Genomic DNA, 22,251 nt, shown 5'->3' with positions numbered 1-22,251 from the left:
AAATCTTTTCTGAACCCTTTCAAGTTTAACAACAACATTCATAGAGCAGAGAAACCAGAATTGCACATAGTATTCCAAAAGTGGCCTAACCAAGGTCCTATTACAGCCACTACATGATCTCCCAACTCCTATATTCAAAGCATTGACCAATAAAGGCATGCATACCAAACATCTTCTTCACTACCCTGTCGACCTGTGACTCCACTTTCAAGGATCTATGAACCTGCACTTTAAGGTCTCTTTGTTCAGTAACACTCCCCAGGACCATACCATCAAGTGCATAACTCCTGCCCTAATTTGCTTTTCCAAAATGCAGCACCTCACATTTATCGAAATTAAACTCCATCTGCCACTCCTCGGCCCATTGGCCCATCTGATCAAGATCCCATTGTACTCTGAGGTAATCTTCTTCACTGTCCACTAAACCTCCAATTTTGGTGTCATCTGCAAACCTACTAGCTATACCTCCTATGCTCATATCCAAATCATTTACATAAATGATGAAAAGCAGTGGACCCAGCACCGATCCTTGTGACACTCCACTGGTCACAGGCCTCCAGTCTGGAAAGCAACCCTCCACCACCACCCTCTGTCTTCCACCTCTAAGCCAGTTCTATATTTAAATGGCTCGTTGTCTCTGTATTCCATGTGATCTAACCTTGCTGACAAGTCTACCATGAGGAACCTTGTCAAACGCCTTACTGTGGTCGTATAGATCATGTCCACTCTTCTGCCCTCGTCAATCTTCTTCCAAAAACTCGATCAAGTTAGTGAGACATGATTTCCCATGCACAAAGCAATGTTGACAATCCCTAATCAGTCCTTGCCTTTCCAAATACAAGAATCCCTCCAAAAACTCCCCCACCTCCAATATCAGGCTCAAATGGCTCATAGTTCCCTGGATTTTCCTTACCACCTTTCTCAAATACTGGCACCAAGTTAGCTCCAGTCTTCTGGAACCTCACCTGTGGCTATCGATGGTACAAATATCTCAGCAAGGGGCCCAGAAATCGCTTTCCACAGAGTTCAGGGGTGCACCTGATTAGGTCCCGGAGATATATCCATCTTTATGCATTTTAAGACATCCAGCACCACCTCCTCTGTAATATGAACTTTTTTCAAGATGTTGCTTTTATTTTCTCATGTTCTCTATCTTGCATATCCTTCTCCACAGTAAACACTAATGCAAAATACTTATTTTATATCTCCCCCATCTCCTGCAGTTCCACACATAGGCTGCCTTGCTAATCTTTGAGGGGCCCTATTCTCTCCCTAGTTACTCTTTTGTCCTTAATGTATTGGTAGAATCCTTTTGGATTCTCTTCCACCCTATTCACCAAAGCTATCTCACGTTGCCTTTTTGCCCTCCTGATTTCCCTCTTAAGCATACTCCTACTGCCTTTATACTCTGGGAGTTCATTCCATTTCTGCTGTCTGTACCGGACATATGCTTCCTTCTTTTTCTTGATCAAAACATCAATTTCTCTAGTCATCCAGCATTCCCTACACCAACCAGCCTGCCCTTCACCCTAACAGGAACATACTGTCTCTAGACACTCATTAACTCTTTTTTTTTTAAGGCTTCCCATTTTCCAGCTGTCACTTTAACTGTGCACATCCACCCCCAATCAACTTTTGAAAGTTCTTGCCTAATACCATCAAAATTGGCTTTCCTTCAATTTAGAAATTTAACTTTTAGAGCCTGTCTATCTTTTTCCAACACTATTTTAAAACTAATAGAATTATGATCACTGGCTCCGAAGTGTTCCCCCAGTGACACCTCAGACACCTGCCCTGCCTTATTTCCCAACAGTAGGTAAAGTTTTGTTCCTTCTGTAGTAGGTACATCCACATACTAAATCAGAAACACACTTAACAAATTCCTCTCCATCCAAGCCCTCAACATTACAGCAGTCCCAATCTATGTCTGGAAAGTTAAAATCCACTATCATAACCACCCTATCATTCTGACAGATAATTGAGATCTTCTTACAAATTTGTTTCCCAAATTCCCACTGATTATTTGTAGGTCTATAGTGCAATCCCAATAAGGTGATCATTCCTTTTTTTCTCAGTTCTACCCAAATAATTTCCCCGAGTGCATTCCCAGGAAAATCCTCCCTAAACACAGCCGTAATGTTATCCCTTATCAAATACACCACTCCCCCTCCTCCTTTCTTGCCCTGCTTTCTATCCTTCCTGTACTATTTGCATCCTGGAACACTAAGCTGTCAGTCCTGTCCATCCCTGAGCCAAGTTTCTATAATTGCTATGATATCCCAATCCCAAGTTCCCAACCATGCCCAGAGTTCACCTGCCTTACCTGTTAGACCTCTTGCATTGAAATAAATGTGGGTTAACTTATCAGTCCTAACTTGTTCTCAGTTTTGTTCCTGCCTGCCCTGACTGTTTGACTTGCTCCTTTTCCCAACTGTTGAAAATGTGTTGCTGGAAAAGCGCAGCAGGTCAGGCAGCATCCAAGGAGCAGGAGAATTGACGTTTCGGGCATGAGCCCTTCTTCATGCGCCTGCATGCCCGAAACGTCGATTCTCCTGCTCCTTGGATGCTGCCTGACCTGCTGTGCTTTTCCAGCAACACATTTTCAGCTCTGATCTCCTGCATCTGCAGTCCTCACTTTCTCCTTTTCCCAACTGCACCAGACTCAGTCTGATCTCTTTCCTCAGTCGCCCAGGGTCTCCCCCACCCCTGCACCTTACTAGCTTAAATCCTCCTCTACAGCTCTAGCAATCTCCCAACCAGTTAGCCCCCCTCCAATTCAGGTGCAACCTGTCTTTCTTATACACGTAACTTCTACCCCAGAAGAGATTCCAATGATCCAAAAATGTGAATCCTTCTCCCCTGCACCAGCTCCTCAGCCACGCATCATCTGCTCTATCCTTCTATTCCTACTCTCAGTAGCTCACGGCACCAGGAACAATCCTGATATTACGAACCTCGAGGACCTCCTTTTTAAATTCCTGTTGAACTTCCTGTGTTCTCTCCTCAGAATCTCGTCCCATTTCTCTTCCTATGCAGTTAATTCCAATGTGTTCAATGACCTCCTGCTGGTCCCTCTCCCCTTTGAGAATGTACTGCACCCTCTCCAAAATATCCTTGATCCTGGAAGCAGGGGAGCAACACACTATTCTGACGTCTCGCTGTCAACCGCAGAGACGTCAATCTGCGCCTCTGACTAGAAAGACTGCTATCACAATCGATCACTTGGAACCTAACATACCTCTAGTTATATTAGAGCCAGTCTCAGTACCAGAAACAAGGCTGTCAGTGCTTTCCAGTGGTCATCTTTCCACCTTAACAATCTACAGACCCTGAAAACAGCAGTCTTACTGCTCTAAAACCACTGCTCCAGGCTAACTTAGTATCTATGTTTATATTTTTACAGTTTAATCAGTAGATAGATCTCAATAAAAACATTATCAAAAAGAAACCCCATTCTACTCACTACTGTAGATTTCCAAGAAAAAAAAGTAAGGTTACACTTTAAGACTAACCACTTAGTTGCTTTCCTGCTGTGAGCTCTCCCACAAAGGCTTCTCCAAGGTCAGATGTGAATTTTACTGTTTGTTTATTTTTCTTAGATGAATTCTGATGCCCAGAGATACTTGAAACCAAACAGCAGAGGCAGTTGGCTGTGCAGATTCACTGTTAAGTCAGACAGCTGTCCAGGTTTCACTTCCCACATGGTCACTGCCTTTGCCTCCCTTCCTCCTTTTTAAGTGCTGTTGTTTTGATTTCTTTCCCTCAAAGTTCCAAAATAATGCAACAGCTTACAAAACTCTAATTACCGCTCCTAGAATTTGAGGAAATCCGCTCCAACACTGAAAATACCTCAAAAAGGAGCAGCTCTTTCAGCCACAATGTCTTCCTGCCCTTCATCTTGGATTACCCAGAATCCACAAATCTGCAACACAGTTATCATTGTCATGTTTCTTTCTATTGGACTGGAGAGGGACAACATAATTTACCCCTTTTAACTTTTAAGAGGAAGGATCTCTATCTAAGACTTCACTCGAACAGCAGAAAATTTAAGCTTTCAGCTCCAGCAGCCAGCAAAAACCACCAACTAACTGAAAGCAAAACTAAAATCTTCTGAGTCTGTAAGAGCCTGAACCTCCCTACTCAAGATTCTTTTGTCTTACTTTTAAAAAACACCCAGGGAGAACTTAAGCTGTTTACAGACTTCCTGTCGGGAAGGAGACATTTTGGCACAACTGTGACGACACTCCTCTGCAAGGGAAACAGGGTAGAACACCTCTCTTAAAAGGTACGGTATTGTCACAACAGTAAAAACAAAATGTCATCAGCCTATAAAAATATTCTTAGGTCAACGAAACCTGGCCCCATCACCAGTTTTCACTCTATGTTCATTTTTCGATGGCAGACTTGTCACATACTGATCCCATTCTTACACTATTACTGGGCACATTAAAACTGAGGACATGTTAAATAGGGAATCAGATCAGCATCTTCAAGCTACTTATAGGTTCAGGCACAAATACAAGAAACCAAATGCTCAGCATGCACTGAACCTACCTTCATCTTATCCATGATGGCATTTGTTCCAAGGATGTTGTATTTCTTCCAAGGATGGCGAGCTGCATGTGTAATAGCCCATGTTGTCTTCCCAGCTGCAGGCAGGCCAACCATCATCAGGATCTAAAGAAAACATCTCATGACCAAAATTCTTTAAAGAACAGTGCTATCATTTTCTCCAGTCTCCCTTCCTCCCAATGACAGTATGTATGTAGTACATTCCTCTTTAATAAAATCAGTCAGCTTGCAACAACTTTTTAGCATCTTACACTTAGTAAAACATCTCACAATACTCCAGAGCTGTTATTAAACAAAATGACATCAAAGGAGAAAGCAGAATAGATGATCAAAAGTTTCACCAAAAGATTGGCATTAAAAAGGTCTCAAAGAAATCTGCACAGGTTAGGGTGGGAGTTCTAGAGCTAAAAATAAGGTCACCAACTGTGGAATGATGAATATCCAGGGTCGTACTGTAGGCCAGAATTGCACAAAGTTCTAATGCTGGCTGCTCTGAATTGACCTCTTTGAGAATCTTATTTTGAAGTAGAAACTAAGCGATGCTGTCCCAAATCTGTCTGTTCAAGTCACAGTCAATCTGGCACGTTACAGACCTCCCAAAGGCAAATCTCCCTCCGATTTGAAAACACAGCTGGCTCTTCACTGCCCTCTGCAGGGCTTTATTCCATAACTGCTCACACATCTCAGTATCCGGTTATGATCCTAGATGAGATATGCTATGATTTATTTAGGGATCAGAAACTTTTAGTTCTAAAATAGACAAAAGGTGAGATCCAGAGGAGAGACTAAGGGAATAAAACCACATGATTCCACAGTGCTGTACAAACAATGCACTTCGTAAGTTGGGAACATTAATAAAATCTATGATATACCTATAATGTATTTCTAGCATCCAGAATTAATAGGAGGTAACATATTATGGTCAGACACCCCTATGCATATCAAATTGCAAATACAGGTCATACTCGATGGATTTCTCAGAAACTCCCCCTGACATTGATTACATAATGGGTCATCAGATAATATTAAACTCTACAAGATATTACATTACTTCACTTTAGCTTAATTGGCCTTAAAACGCCTTCTCAAGAGGCTGCTCCATCAAGGGCAGCCTCACCAATTGCTCCTGTCCTAGTCAATGCCCTTCCTTCTTAGGTCTACACTCCCATCAACTCAAACTACATTCTAGAAATCATTCAAAAGCATAACTCCAGTTCTTCACCGAGAGCTAAGATGAAAGAGTCAGATATGCCCCTGAGTTTTCGCTGAGCTCTAATATGGAACAGTTGTATGAAGCAGATACTCTTAAGGGCTTTTCAACCCCTCACTCTCAGCTGCACTGAATATCATTGCTCCGAAGTCTTCCTCTGAACTTGCAACACAGACGCTTCTCATAACACAGAGCCAGTGACCTTCCCAACTTCTCAGCTCCCAAGGATTTGACTACATAGTTAACTTGACTTATTTCCATGCAGAACAGATTGAAGTCAGCATTCCAGATATGGAGTGTGCCCCAGTTTCTTTCCAACTAAACTGTGTCTCCAGTTTTCAACAACCCCGAACTGTTTTCAGTGACCATCCACCACCTTCAACATTCACTCCCTTCACAAGACAAATTACAGACCTCCCAAAGGCAAATCTCCATTTAATATTGATAAAATAGCTAGTCCTTCACTGCTCTCTACAGGATTATGTACCATGGCTGCTCACATATCTCAAGATCATTTTCACCATGCATTATATCAAGGCTTCTTCAACAGCACCTTCCAAACCTATAATCTCTACCAACTAGAAGGACAAGTGCATGAGATGCACAAGAACACTACCATCTGCAAATGCCCCTCCAAGTAACACACCTTCCTGTCTTGCAACTAGACTGTAATTTTTTCACCATCTTTGGGTCAAGAATCCTGGAATTCCCTTCCAAACAGTACCACAGGTGCATTTACACCCTAAAGACATTTTTGTATTTCTCACTGAGAAGTAGGCATTGCAGGCTGGGTCAACATTTGTTATCAACTCTGGTGACACTTGAGAGCAGGGTGGCGTACTGCTTTCTTGAGCTGCTTCAGTCCATGTGGCACAGGAAGACCCATAATGTAGGTACACACTGCTGCTACTGAGTTTTGGTAGTGGAGAGAGTGAATGTTTATGCTTAGTATCAAGCTTCTTGAAAGTTGTTGATGTTGCACTTATCTAGTTAACTGGAGAGTATTTCATTAGACTTGTGACTTGTGCCTTGTAACTTTGGGCAGGCTTTGAAAAATCAAAGAGGTGAGTTACTTGCTGCAGGATTGCTAACCTCTGACCTGCTCTTGTGGCCACTTTATTTACTTGGCTAATCCAGTTCAGTTTCAGTTTCTGGTCAATGGTAACTCTGAGGATGTTGATAGTGGAGGATGACAATTAGATTACCTCTCATTGGAGATGGTCATTGCTTGGCATTTGTATGGCACAAAAAATTTACTTGCCACTTCTCAGCCCAAGTCTAGGTGTTGCTGACTTAGACATTGACTGCTTTGGCATCCAAGTAGTTAGAAATGATGTTGGACATTGTGAAATCATCAGCAAAAATCCTCACTTTTGACCTTATAATGTAGTGAAGGTTATTGATGAAGCCCCTGAAGATGGCTGGGCCAAAGACATTATCCTCAGGAATTTCTGAAGAGACATCTTGCCTTGAGATTACAGACCCTCCAACAACCTCAACCATTTTCCTTTGGGCCAGGTATGACTCCAATCAGTGTCGAATTTTCCCCTTGATTCTCATGGACTCTGATTTTGTTACAGCTCTTTGATGCCACACTGTGTTGGTAGCTTACCATTAACTTGTGCAGGACAACTGGGGCTTGCATTAAATGCTAGCAATTCCAATGACACTGGAATCGCATCTATGAATTAAAAAACCTCCATCCATATTCTGGCCCATCTATCAATGAAACTCCAATCCCTGGCCTTGTCACCTCCTCTTAAAAAAAAACTATCCTCTACCTTTCCTAACAATCAGCACATGGTTACACTAATCCATGTGCTATATCCTATTCTGTACACGCCTCTCATACCCATCCCACCTAAAGTGGCTTCAACCCTCAGTGACTCAGTCAAAATTATCATTCTGTGTTTAAGTTAGTAATCTCCGACAACCTGTTCCAGTATTACAAACTCCACTAGTTAGCAGTTCCTCTTATACATTTTACCTCCTTCTGTCTGAACAATGGCCAACTTCAGCCAATGTAGCCATACCACTCCCCAACCATTCCGTAATAGGGAGGTCCGAATGAGTTTGAAACAGTATGGTTGCGACCTAGGGTCTCATTTGGAAAGCTCACAAAGGGTTATTCATTATTCTTCAAATCAGCGATGGTCGCCAATTCCTTCCTGCTCTACCTTTATCCTAACCATTGCACTAAATCCACGCATCCATTAATATCCCAGAAATTTCAAGAAAATATATTATGTTCACCTGTTTAATAAATCAGACTACTTTCACATGTAATGTTGATAAACATGGATTGTTTTATTCCAAGCATGTGCTGTAAAAGCCAGGGCTTCCTGAAATGGGAGTCAGAATCCCAACTGGGGTCACAAGCTGGCTTTGGACTCTGAGGCAGTAAATGGCTGTCATGAGCTCCGACTAAGTTACAAAGGCTGTGCTCCCATTCTAACAGGCCCCTACTCTAATGGCCCTGCTACTTCAGTTGATGTGGGGAGGGGCAGCGTGAGAATTTCCAAGCCTCAAAATGGGGTCACAGAGAGGAAAAGGTTTGGGAAGCACCAATGTAAGCAATGGGCATTGATTGAGGGAGTGGAATTACAAAGAACAAGGCACTTTGTCACAGGGGTCCCCAACTTCTCCCTTTGTGTTTTTCATAACAGGACTAAGGGAATAGATGACTTGTGACCAGCACATCAAATTTCTAAATCTCATCAACCTCCGTCTGGATCCTTTGCAAGATTGGCCACTGCAGAATTATGATCTTTGACAGGCTCAAGAAAAGATCTCCATTCCAAAACTAAGCTTTGGAAAATTCTACATTTTCAAAATATTTTGAATTGAATTATTTAATTGAAATCAAATAAATTCAGAGGCCACGGGGAAAATTAATAGTAAACCATGTGGAGAATTCATCTAAAAACTAGCAGTGATGTGGTACACGGATAAGATTTTTCTGAGATAGACAGCCCTGATCTTAGAATCTCAATAATTACTCCAACCAAAATTTGCAAACCTACCTCACACTCTGACTTGGTTTTTGGTCCTAAAGTGCCTGGCATACGCTCATCCAGAGGTACATGTTGAATGTACATGAAGCCATCAGGAAGTCTGCACCATGGTTCCTTCTGTCCAAAGTTGAACTCAATCGCACAGTTCTTTGTCAACACATGTGGAAACAAGGGTCGCCCACCGAGAGCCATTTTCTTGACTCTGAATGCCACACCAAGCCACCTTCCATTCTTTGTAAAGGACATCTCCACATCCTCCCCAGCTTCAAAATTCTAGATACGATGGAGAAGGAAAAAAATGAAAGGTTCAGTAATGAAATATTTGGCCAAGTTGTTCAAACATGAGTGGTAGCACAAATCTTCCATCTAACCATCAATCCTCTGTACCGTTTCCAGCAAGTTTGTAACCAAACAACAAGTGACCCTATATGTTGGTATGATTCCCAGTTTCATTCCTGATCACCTAACCTAAACCCAAGAGACTTCAGCATTTAGAAATCCAGTCAGTATCCCCACTGACAAATTACTTTTAAGCTGTAGCAAGTATAGACTTCTGTTTCATGTGGATAACCAATGGTTACAACAACAGCAACCACAACCTCTCTGCAGGACAATAAATCAAAGACTGCAGTTAAAACATTAATATAGAATTTGTTGTTTGCACATCACATTTCATGTTCATTTCTTTTCACAGTACAGTTCTACAGGAGATACCAAGTATGATTGTCAAAGCCAATTCAAGTCCCATTCTACCTGTTCTACCAGTCTGAAAACTAAATCTAAATCATGCATCAGATCAAAGCTCCAACAAAACAATTCCAATCAAAAACCTGACCAGTTCAAACATCAACATTCAAGAAAATCCTTCAATACAAATTCCCAATGCCAAATAAAATGCTTGAAACTGTTACATTAAGATGTATAAAACTCAAAAATGGCATTTATTCTAGTGTAAAGAACTAACATAATTCAAAGTAAATTTGTAATACTTACAATTAGACATCCCATCACATCATTTTCAGAAAATCGCTCCCCGTAGTCCTGAAACTTGCAGCTTGTTGACTTCTTTGCAGTTCCTCCATACCCGTATGAGAATTCTTCCTCACCTAAATCAGACAGTTCATTTGTCAACTGTCAGGGTATTTCATTATACAGTGAAATCTCACTTGGCTGCATGTGTATTGTGTATAATTCTCCAAATCAAGTATCTTTATCAAGGAGTTTATCTAGGAGAAAGTGAGGACTGTAAATGCTGGAGATCAGAGTTGAGAACATGTTGCTGGGAAAGTTGCAGGTCAGGCAGCATCCGCAGAGCAGGAGAATTGGGTATAAGCCCTTCATCAGGAATTTATCTAGTCAGCTAAATTATGACACTATGATTATTGATTTTAGTCTGCAGTTTATTAGGTGCCTCAGAATGCATATCAACTGTTGTGGTACAATAGTTCTTGAGCAAGCACAACTATTTTACTGTTATAGTAACTTCCTTCTAAGTAATTATATCAGCCGCTGGTATAATTTACAATGTGGTTTCATATGGTTTGTAGTAAATATACGGATCCAGGCTCATGGAGGAATAAACATACAAATATCATCAACTTTGGCGTTACGGAAGACAAAGTGGGAATAAATATGTATATTCCAATGGCCAAACAGGAATAAAAATGTTCAAACAATTTATCTATTGTTATCATAGCTCAATCCCAGTCACAACACTTCTAATACATAGTACATAAGTATCAAAAGTTACAACTCGAACTTAGTTTAGGATAGACAGGGTGTCAAAGATGTTCACCCACAATCAAGAGGAGGATTTATTCTAAAGGGACAAGACAAACAATTATTGAACTGCAACAATTTGAAAGGACAAGAAATTTGAGTCAGAAGTTTGCAAAATGTCCCAGGTACCACCAAAGAATAAACACAACCTAATGCAATAAAGGAAATAATTCAGGCAACCACCTGAAGGTAGACTGAAAGGAACCCAATCTTTTAATCAAATTAGTAGAAGAGATTTGTTTTCACCTTCAGCGTACAGTTTTAGAATATGCTAATAATTAAATTATACTCTCTATCCAGGATTTATAATGAGGTAACCTCAAACATACAGAATAATCAGTTCAATTATCAACGATGTGTAAATTGTGCAAAATACAAATGTATGTTTAATTTATAATACTGTTTTTATTTGCAGGGTATATCCTTCAAATCTTCAAAGTCATTACCAAGATATAGCCTCCAGTCCAAACGAGAGTTCTTTGACCTGATTCACAATACTTCCAAATTTAATACTTTCATCAAATTCACATTCAAATTAAGTTTAGGAAGCAAGACCCTCCCAAGTCTTACTAAAGCAAAATTCTTCAAAACCAATGAATACACAAATTCCAAAAAGAAAAAAAAATCAACAATCCCAAATTTCCCCAAGACGTCACCAGTTTGAATTTCCCAGAAGAATGAAGACACAGAATCTATAAAAGTCAACTGAAAAGAGTTCAAAGAAATTCAGAAAATAGAAGAATTTTTTTAAAAAGTGCTACATCAACAGGCTATTGGGTTTGAAGTTAAAAAATACAAAAGCCTAACAGTGTTAGAGTAGCCCTCTTCACATTACTGCCCCTAGGTTACAACTGCAGAAAGCACCACTCATCTGCAAGATGTGAACTGAAGTGATTGTAATGAGGTCAGCCAGGTAAACCTCACAGAAATAGGAGTTCCCGATTGGGGCTGTTAACCTGGTCCAATCAGGGAGCCCTGGCTGACAGATATGAATAGGGGTGCCAAAGGCTCTGCTCACTCGGAGGGAGCTGGATCAGTACCAAGGACTCTCCATGTGTAAATAAAGCGTGACTTGGTGATGGGGCACAGGCCTCTATGGAGTTATTTCAGAAACAGGTTCACCCACACTAGAATAGAAACAGTGAAATCTCCATGCACTATCATGGTCAGACATAATACAGAGCAAAAATAAAGACAATAAAAGAATATTATAGATGCTGAAAAAACTGGATCAAAAATACTGGATACACTGATCAGATCTGGGAGCTTCAAAAAGATAACATAAATCAGTTTTTTTTTTGTCCCCTACTCAATAGATATTGCCTGACTTGCTGAATATTTATAAATGTTTACTGTTTCCTTACAAGACAAGTATCGGCAGTAGGTGAAAAATTGCTTAAAAAAGGTTACATTAATCCTGTAGGCATGGTTAGCAAATATAAAGCAATTTTACCTTGTCTACCAAAGTGAGTTTCCCCATGTTATTGAACACAATTTAGACATATTAACCCAGTGAGTTTTAAGATTTGTAGCTCAGGTTGAGGTTCTGGATGTAGGTTTGCTCGCTGAGCTGGAAGGTTTGGTTTCAGATGTTTCGTCACCATACTAGGTAACATCTTCAGTGAGCCTCCAGATGAAGCACCGGTGGTATGGCTTGCTTTTTATTTATGTGCTTAGGTTTCCTTGGGTTGGTGATGCCATTTTCTATGGTGATATCTTTCCTGTAGTGATGTCACGTCCTGTTTTTTTTCTCAGGTGGTGATAAATGGGATCCAAATCAATGTGTCTATTAATAGAGTTCTGGTAGGAATGCCATGCTTCTAGGAATTCTCGCGTGTCTATCTGTTTGGCTTGTCCCAGAATGGATGTGTTGTCCCAGTCGAATTGGTGTCCTTCCTCATCTGTATGTAAAGATACTACCCTTTTTGTGGGTAGCTGACGTTCATGTATCCTGGTGGCTACTTTTCTGCCTTTTTGTCCAATGTAGTGTTTGTTACAGTTCTTGTAAGGTATTTGTAACTTGGCCAAGGAAACACTGACTACGCTATTAGAAGAACCAAAGATACATACACCAAACATCACCAACTTCATCAGCAATGAAAACACCGTCAAGCTAGTGGACCTATGACTTACTACCCACTTCACTATCAACAACAAAACCTACAGACAAACCAACTGAACACTCATGTGATCTCTGATATCAGCGTTCTTAGCAGAGGCAGTAATGCAGAGACTCGAACAAACTCTGCCAACCATCCAACCCAAACTTTGGGTCTGCTACGTGGATGACACCAGTGTCATTACTAAACAAAACAAAATAAAATAGAGGAAAGCTTTAAGACCAGCAATAATACCCGTACTGGCATAAAATTCACTAAAGAGGAGGAAAACAAGACCAGACTGTCATTTCTAGATGTCGCAATAGAGTTATCAGCCAACGGAGAACTTCAAACCAGCGTCTACAGGAAAACAACTCATACTGACCAAATACTGAACTACAGAAGCAATCATCCCAACACCCACAAACGAAGCTACATCAGAACATTATTTCAATGAGCCACCACACACTGCAGCACAGAGGAACTACGCAGAGCAGAGGAAAATCACCTATACAGTGTATTCAAAAAGAACAGGCACCCAACGAACACAGTCCGCTGATTTCTGAGCAACAAACCCAAACAAGTAGACAAAACACGTCCAGAAACCCTCGCCCCTCTCCCATACATCAAAGACATCTGGGAAATGACTGCCAGACTACTCAGATCCCTTGGCATCATGGTAGCCCATAAAACCACTAATACACTAAAACAGCAGACAATGAACTTGAAGGACCCTATACAGACAAGCAAAACTAATGTCATTTACAAAATACCTTGCAAGAACTGTAACAAACACTACATTGACAAACAGGCAGAAAACTAGCCACCAGGATACACGAACATCAACTAGCCACAAAAAGACATGACCCACTCTCAAAAGTATCTTTATATACAGTTGAGGAAGGACACCACTTCGACTCGGACAACACATCCATCCTAGGACAAGCCAAATAGATAGACACGCACGAGAATTCCTAGAAGCATGGCATTCCAACCGGAACTCTATCAACAAACACATTGACTTGGATCCCATTTATCACCCCCTAAGAAAAAGGACAGAAAATGACATCATCACCGGAAATGATGTCACCAACCCAAGGAAACCTAAACACACAAATAAAAAGCAGGGCATACCATCAGTACTTCATCCAGAGGCTCACTGATGATGTCACCTAGTATGGTGACAGAACGTCTGATACTGAAGCGAGCAAACCTACATCGATACATAAGCCCACTCAATAGTAAACAGGACACTATGACGCAAAGTCCAACAATATCACTCCAGATGCTTACCATAGAGTTGATTTAATGCAACAAAAGTAAACTTGTAGTCCTTGAACTTTCTCTTAGCCATAATGTCATAATATTCACATAATCTCCACTGCATTCAAAAAGATAAAATTTAATCCACTTCCCAACAAAAATGTCTTATGGTCTTATGTTAAACTTCTGTTATGAAGATGTTTCATAGTTAACAATTTTGTACACTTGAGTCTTAAGGATTTTGGAGGTGCCTCGATTTTTTAAAAATCAAAACATTAAATGAGTATTACATAGTTCCAGGCAATTGCAAATCTCTTGTTTACTTGAATTCACTTCAGGGACTGTTCTACGACTGGGTATAGCAGTTTTGCTTGAATAGTGTTCCTAGGCTTGGAGCTTTTACTTGGGTTTTTCAGTTCAGCAATGCCTCTATCATTATCATGAAACAGGTAGCGTTGGGCAAGCTTATGGAGCTAAGGGTTGACAAATCTCCTGGCCCTGATGGAATGCATCCCAGGATGCTAAAAGAGATGGTAGAAGAAATAGCAAATGCATTTGTGGTAATTTGCCAAAATACACTAAACTCGGAGGCAAATTCCAGCAGATTGGAAAATAGCAAATGTGACGCCACTGTTTAAAAAGAGAGGTAGACAATAGTTGGAGAATTATTGAGCAATTGCTTAAACTTCTGTAGTCAGAAAAATGCTTGAGTCTATTATCAATGGAAAAACAGCAAGGCATCTATATAGAAATTGTCCCATTGGGCAGACGCAGCATGAGCTCATGAAGGGCAGGTCATGCTTAACTAATCTTTTGCAATTCAATGCAGACATTACGAATACAGTGGACAACGGGGACCCAGTAGATGTGGCGTATCTAGATTTCCAAAAGGCATTCAACAAGGTGCCACACAAAAGGCTGCTGCATAAGATAAAGATGCAAAGCGTTATGGACAATGTATTGGCATGGATAGTGGACTGGTTAACCAACAGGAAGCAAAGAGTGGGAATAAATGAGTGCCATTCTGGTTGGCAATCAGTGACTAGTGGTGTGCCTCAGGGATCTGTGTTGAGACTGCAATTATTCACAATTTACATAGATGATTTGGAGTTAGGGACCAGGTGTAGTGTGTCAAAATTAGTAGGGCAAAGTGTGCAGAGAATTGTGAAACTTGCAAAGGGACATAGATAGTTTAAGTGAGTGGGCAAAGGTCTGGCAGATGGAGTACAATGTTAATAAATGTGAAGTTATCCATTTCGATAGGAATAACAGTAAAAGGACTATTACATGAATGGTAAGAAATCGCAGCAGTCCTTGTGCATGAATCAAGGTTAGTCTGTAGGTACAACAGGTAATTAAGACGGCAAATGGAATTTTGTTTAGGGATTGAGTTTAAAAGCAGAGAGGTTATATTGCAGTTGTATAGGGCGCTGATGAGGCCACACCTGATGAGGGAGATATAGGAACATTTAAAATTATGAAGGGAATAGATAAGATAGAAGTAGATAGGATGTTTCCACTGGTGGGTGAAACTAAGACAAGAGGGCATAGCCTCAAAATTAGGGGGAGCAGATTTAGGACTGAATTGAGAATGAACTTCTTCACCCAGAGGGTTGTGAATGTATGGAATTCCCCTACCCAGTAAAATGGTTGAGGCTTCCTCAGTAAATGTTTTCAAAGCTAAGATCGATAATTACTTTCATTTTTCGAAAAAATTAAGGGTTATGGTGGGAGAGTGGGTAAGTGAAGCTGAGGCCACAAATAGATCAGCCATGATCCTATTGAAAGGCGGAGCATTGCAAGCTGGCCTGCACCTGCTCCTAGTTCTTATGTAAAAACTGCTCAGCTTGAGTCGCCTGTTTTTGAAACACCTCTGCTCTGAGATCAGCGTGAAATGCAATTATTCTTCTGGAAGGGTGACTGAAAGAACAGTTCAATATTGTCTGCTATGACCTCGGAACAACCATGCATTAGTTCCTACTTGACACCACATGCAAGAACCATGAGATCTACAGAATTCAGAACATTCTATGCCATTTTTTATCGCTTGTCTTCAAGAATAACTACCATTGAAATATGTTTTGATCCACTGAGCAGCCGCAAGACGAGGGAAAGACAGAGTCTGCCCATCATGGTCATAACAATCTAGAAGATTCCTCTGACTCCTACTCCAATCAAATCAGGAATGGGTAAAGCAACTTAGGCACATTTCTTAGAATGTTAGTTGCTCCTAGAAATTTTTGACAGCACAATATTTCCTGTTAAGTTACAAAGCTCTTCTCACTTTCTCCATATGTCCAGCTGTGCAACTGCAATATTTTGCTATCATTCAAAATGGCAAGATTGGATCTGGACGAAGTACCTTGAAATTAAAAGTTGGCAAGCAAAACTTAAGATAAAGATAAAGATACAGATAACAGATAAACTGAACAACGGGCTGCCTTTAAAAGAGGAGATAGTTTGGTCACAACCCAGGTATATTCCTACGAAGGGAAAGGGTACAGCAAATAAATCCTGAGATCCTGGAATGAAATTAACAGATCTGAACTAAATAAAAACAAATAGTGTAGAATTAGGTAGTGCAGCACTTCTTAGCAAAAAGCAACAAAAAACAACCATTAGGTTGAAATGATGTACATTATTAAATGTCTTACTTTAAATAATGCAGTCTTTAAAATTAAATACAGTTTAAACATAAAGAATACAAACTAAATGTTAAATTTAAATTCTAGTTTCAACTGACCAGGCTCCATCCAGTGGCAATATCTGGTCAGTGCAGGTATGGACACTGGAGAGTTTTACAGGTTAGCAAGGGTGAAAAGGCACAGAGGGCAGGTGCAGAATTAGAGGAAGGCCAGGTGAACTGAGCTTGGAGTGGAACAGTGGAGATAGGTCATAAAATCAAGCAGGTCACACAGGGAATTTGTAGAAAATATTTAATTCTAAACATTTAATAATAATGACAAAATATTTATGATATTAAAATGAAATACTGTTAAGTGAATCAACATTAAATGGGGGCTTACTATACTAAGGGAAGTGAGAATTGAAACTGCAGAAGCGCTGGGCGTAATTTTCCAATCTTCATTCAACTCAAGGATTGTATCAGAGGACTGGGAATTTGCAAATGTTACACCATTTTTTAAAACAATGGGTGCAAAGATAAGCCTTGCAACTATAGCCTAGTTAGTTTCATGTTGGTGATGGGGAAGCTTTTCAAAATGATAAACTGATAAAATTAGTATTTCCTTAGGAAAATGTGGATGCAGTGGTAGTTAGTAAATGTTTTTAGAACTGGAAGAAAGTTGTAGTGTAATTCCCAGGGGCTTGGTGTTAAGACTCTTGCTCTTGCTTAGTGCATTGGGCACAATTTCAAGGTTCGAGGATGAAATGAAACTCGGAAGCATTGTGAAATGTGAGGACAGTGTAGAGATTCAAAAGGACAGGTTGGTGAAACAAGAAGTGTGGCAGATGAAATTCAATGCAGAGAAGTGTGAAGTAATTCAATTTGGTAGGAAGAATGTAGGAATAATATTAACTTAAAGGGACAATTCTAAAGGTAATACTGGACCAGTAAATCGAGTCATTAAGCTGTACTGCACAGAAACTGACCTTTTGGTCCAACCTGTCCATGCCAACCGGATATCCAAAATTAATCTAGTTCCATTTGACATCATTTGGCCTTTATCTCTCTAAACCCTCGCTATTCACATACCCATCCAGATGCTTTTTAAATGTTGTTATTGTACCAGCCTCCACCACTTCCTCTGGCATTTCATTCCATATAGGCACCACCTTCTACAAGAAAACGTTGCCCCTCAGGTTCCTTTTCCCATCCCGGGGAAAAGACCTTGACTACCCATCCTATCCAGGCCCCTCATGATTTTATAAATCTCTTTAAAGGTCACCCTCAGTCCCCGATGCTCCAGGGAAAACACCCTCAGTCTATTCAGCCTCTCCCTATAGCATAAACTCTCCAACCCAGGCAACATCCTCGTAAATTCTTTTCTGAACCCTTTCAGGTTTCACAAGTTCCTTCCTATAGCAGGGAGACCAGAATTGCAAGCAGTATTTCAATAGTGGCCTAACCATTGTCCTGTATAGCTGCAACATGATCTCCCAACACCTATACTCAAAGTACTGAACAATAAAGGCAAACAAACCAAATGCCTTCTTCACTATCCTGTTCACCTGGGACTCCACTTTCAAAGAAAAAGGCATTGAAGATAATAGGATAAGTTCAGAGGACAGCTGACAAAGCATGTAACATTCTAAATTTTAATAATAGGGGCACAGAGTACAACAGTCAGAGTAATACAGCACAGAATCAGACCCTTCAGTCCAACTAGTCCACCCCGACCATGTTCCCAAACTAAGCTTGTCCCACTTGCCTGTGTTTGGCCCATATCCCTCCAAACCTTTCTTATTCATGTACATATCCAAATGCTTTTTAAACCTTGTAACTGTACCCCCATCCACCACTTCCTCTGGCAGTTCATTCCACACACAAACCATTCTCTGTGTAAAACAAAAATTGCCCCTCATGTCCTTTTTAAAAATTTATCCTCTCACCTAGTTTTGAACTTCCCGACCCAAGGGAATAGACCTTTGCTGTTATTAATAAGGAAGGTTTGATAACCTCATGTAGGACACTGGTTCAACTTCAACTGCAAGGTTACATCTAGTTCTGAGCACCACACTTTAATTTCTTGTGAAGGAATCAGAGTGCAGAAAGAATTCACTCATCTTCAGATATACAGGTTAGAGAAATTGGAAAAGTTCTTCCTTTGAGAGAAGGTTGAGGAGATTTCATAGATTTATTCAAAATCATGAGGAATCTGGACACAATAGAGGGAAAAATTATTCCCAAACATAGAAGAATTGACAACGAGAGGGCACAGATCTAAAGATAATAGGTAAAGAAGCAATGGAGATATAGAGTCAGAGTTATAAAGCATGCAAACTGACCCTTTGGTGTAAGAAACACAGGTCAGGTCCCAACTCACATTTCTATTACAAGTTCTAGTACAGAAAAGTGAACTCGATCTAAGTTCTAAGTTCTTCAATGAAACAAATAACTTCCAATGCTAATAATGCCTGTAATGCATTACTGGCAAGATCTGTTTAAAGAAAAGGCATGAGCAAGAAAATATAATGTGTTTCAATAAGATATCAATTTACTGAATCAATATTACATAAATACATCTGATAAATCATTCAAGGTCTGTTTCATCATGCTGTATTCACCAACTTCACAAGACAACCACTGCAGCCACAATGATTCACAGCACACTTTCAAGAAATCATTTTTAATGTTTAGATAACTATGACCCAAATAAATAGAAAACTGGATGGAAAGGAAGGAGCAGTGTAAGAAGTCAGTCTTACTCTGAACTCATTCCAGGGCTGTGAATACGTAATGTATGGGCAGATTCATGTCGTGATATAAACCTAAGCAGCAGGTCCAGCCTGATTAGTCAAGTAACACAAATGTGAATTTTTTCAGCAGCTGCCAACAGTAATACTACTGAAGAATTCAGTACAAATGCTCATTATATTAGAAAGTTTTACACAACTGAAGTCTTGAAAGGTGAGTAGATTAAAGTACAGAATAGTACTTCTTCTACTGGCCTATTCCATTTTAGCAAAGAAAGACACTTAGGTCCTTAGGGTACAATCTCACAACAAAAAAGCTCTATCTCTGTCGCTCAATCCCAGTCTCCTCATCAGGTTCTAAAAAGTGCTTTTCTTCAGCTTTACAAAATAAGGACTGTACCAAACTAACAACAGGCAATCTCACTGGGAAATTTAAGCCACTGAAATAAACGTGGATTCCATCCTTGATTCAGAGGGTTTATTAAAAGCTTTTGAATAAAGAACAATTGAGAAAAAAAATCAAGAAAAACAACATTCAAGACATTACAAAGGATGTTCTTTTCCCACTGCAATAAGTGATCTTCTCCAAATTAGTTACTCCTGCCTCATCAAAGGAAGTCTTTCTTCCAAAAAATTAGCATGATTCCAACAGAGTCCAAGTTCTTGAAACTTTGTTTTTAAAAGATGACAGATACTTGCATATTTTAATGTCACGAATCATGGGTAACCATTTGCAAGCTGAAAGGTTGTTGCCACAAATTTAATTACAAAAAGATTCTTGGTAGGAAGTATTTTTTAAACAACCAATGAATGCAAATCACGGTGCAAACTGTAAACTACTACACGTTTACAGTTTAAATCACTAAGTTCCTTTCTGAAAGACTGACTGAAGCTGTAAAACTAGCCAATACAAAACACTTGACAAACCACATTATCCACATCATACCACCCATAACTGTAGGAAAGGTACACAATACAATGGTAACTAGGATCCAAATTCAACATAAATGCATAAGTGTAAACATTAAAGCTCAGAAAAGTGGAGACAAATTTTCTTACCTAATTGGGTACTGCATGAATCGAGTGACCAACCAACACGGACCACATGCGGATCAGGCTCAGTTGGTGGAAGATGCTTAACTGCAATCTCTTCATTAATCTACAAAGAAAAAACATGTTTTTTGTTTTGAAAACAATGTTACCATTGTTAACATCTTAAAGTACATTAGACTACCATGTCCTACTTGACGTCCAAGTAGGAAAAATTGAGCTGTACAAAATTGGACTCTCATAAGGGTCTAAATTCAGCACCGACAAATGCTAAAACATTTGCTCCTACAATTGGAGGTCAGCTGTGCAAACATGGCAGTCAAAAGAATGTTAAATATTTTTACAAATCTATAAATGTCCCAGCAAGAAGCCTGAATTTTCATTCACTGGTCACTCCACAGTTGCCAATTGCTCCACAAAACTATCACAGGCTGGGATGTATATCTAATACATGAGAGCGAACAAGGTGTATCTAACTGCAGGGACATCACAATCAACTGCTCTCACATATCAGCAATACAGGCACCTTCAGCCAGAGTCACTGATAGTTAAGTGGAAATGAGTACCCTGATCAAAATTTCAAACATCAGAGTTGCTTAGGTCAATTGTGAACATCTCATCCCAAAATCAGCTCAGCAGAAAATAGTGTCTGTTCTTGGGTCTTCGTGATCTGAGCAGTTCAAGTGCTCATCACAAAAGTCATGGACTACATTTTCACTAAGACGCAATGGCAGACAACGTCAATGACTATCTCCTTATGCATCATAAGTACCATTCTAAGTGAAAGATCCAAGTGATTCACAAGATGAGTTCATTTATGGTTAAAACATAAAATATTAGATCACCCCACCACGATCCACACTCGAGAATACAAACCAAGTTTGTTCAAACTGACTGTCCAATTTTAACCATTAAGTCCTGGTAGAATGAATTCTACTGAATGTGCAATAACCCCTCAGAGGACAACTGAAGCAACACTTCCTCTCAGAGTTATTATAATGCAAGATGCCATTCAGCCAATTGTGCCTGTACCAGCTCTCTCAGCGTTTATACTTAGTGCCAATCTCTTGCCTTTTGCCTGTTTCTATGCATTGTTTCCAGCTAAATAAACACCCAATGCTCTCTTGCATGCCTCAATTGTACCTGCCTTCCCCATATTTCTAGCCACTTTGAATTGAAGGGTACTGATTAAGTGGGCTGCTTTTTCCTGAATGACATTGAGTTTCTTGAGTGTTCTTAGAACTGTACTCGTATAAAGCATAGTAGGATATTCCAGTACACCATTTACTTACACCTGGTAGGTAATGGAAAGGCTTTGGGAGTTTGGTACTGGGTGTTGTACATTACAGAATCACCACAAATCAGTCTCTGACCTGTTCTTGTAGCAACACAATTTATGTGGGCAGTTCTGTTAGGTATCTAGTCAATTGTAGCCCCTGGAGAATTGATGTTAGGGATTAAGCAATGCCAATGCCACTCAATGTCATGGGAAAAATGGAGAAATCCTCACTGGAGGAAGTTAGAACCTAGCACAAATATTTATTGCCACTTATCAACCCCAGCCGAATGCTGTTAATGGCTTGGTGCTTGCAGAACTAACTGCTTCATTATGTGACAAGCTGCAAATGGAGATCACTAAACATCCCCATCTCTGACCCTGTGGACAGAATGTCATTGGTGTAGCTACTGAAGAAATGTAGCAGAGTGTACTACACTATTATGACATTTCAACTTTTCACACTTAATTTATTAAATCTCCCAAACAGTGTGATTATATGAAGAGCAAAGAATAAGACATTCACTTTGTTGTGGACATCTCTTTCAACTATCAGGAAAGAGTAAGTTAGTGTAGCAGAATGGGCTTTGGTCAATGCCCTGATAAACTAGT

The 22,251-nt window shown here is 40.0% G+C and overlaps 1 protein-coding gene across 2 annotated transcripts in view; it reads right to left on the bottom strand.

The window, feature by feature from the left end:
- Positions 1-22,251, bottom strand: part of LOC122542868 (heterogeneous nuclear ribonucleoprotein U-like protein 1) — an 83,185-nt gene that overhangs the window by 14,536 nt on the left and 46,398 nt on the right. For both annotated transcript variants that reach the window (XM_043680971.2, XM_087983999.1), the window contains exons 6-9: positions 20,373-20,472; positions 9,790-9,902; positions 8,806-9,069; positions 4,555-4,677 (exon numbers count right to left, since the gene is read on the bottom strand). In XM_043680971.2, the coding sequence (XP_043536906.1) occupies positions 4,555-4,677; positions 8,806-9,069; positions 9,790-9,902; positions 20,373-20,472 (600 nt within the window). The remainder of the gene's footprint in view (positions 1-4,554; positions 4,678-8,805; positions 9,070-9,789; positions 9,903-20,372; positions 20,473-22,251) is intronic.

The sequence above is a fragment of the Chiloscyllium plagiosum genome, unplaced genomic scaffold (assembly GCF_037043375.1).
Source record: "Chiloscyllium plagiosum isolate Xiang-an unplaced genomic scaffold, Cpla_swu_hap1 HiC_scaffold_47, whole genome shotgun sequence".
Classification (NCBI taxonomy): domain Eukaryota; kingdom Metazoa; phylum Chordata; class Chondrichthyes; order Orectolobiformes; family Hemiscylliidae; genus Chiloscyllium; species Chiloscyllium plagiosum.
Note: the sequence above shows the minus strand (reverse complement) of the source record. Positions and strands in the feature narration are given on the sequence as shown.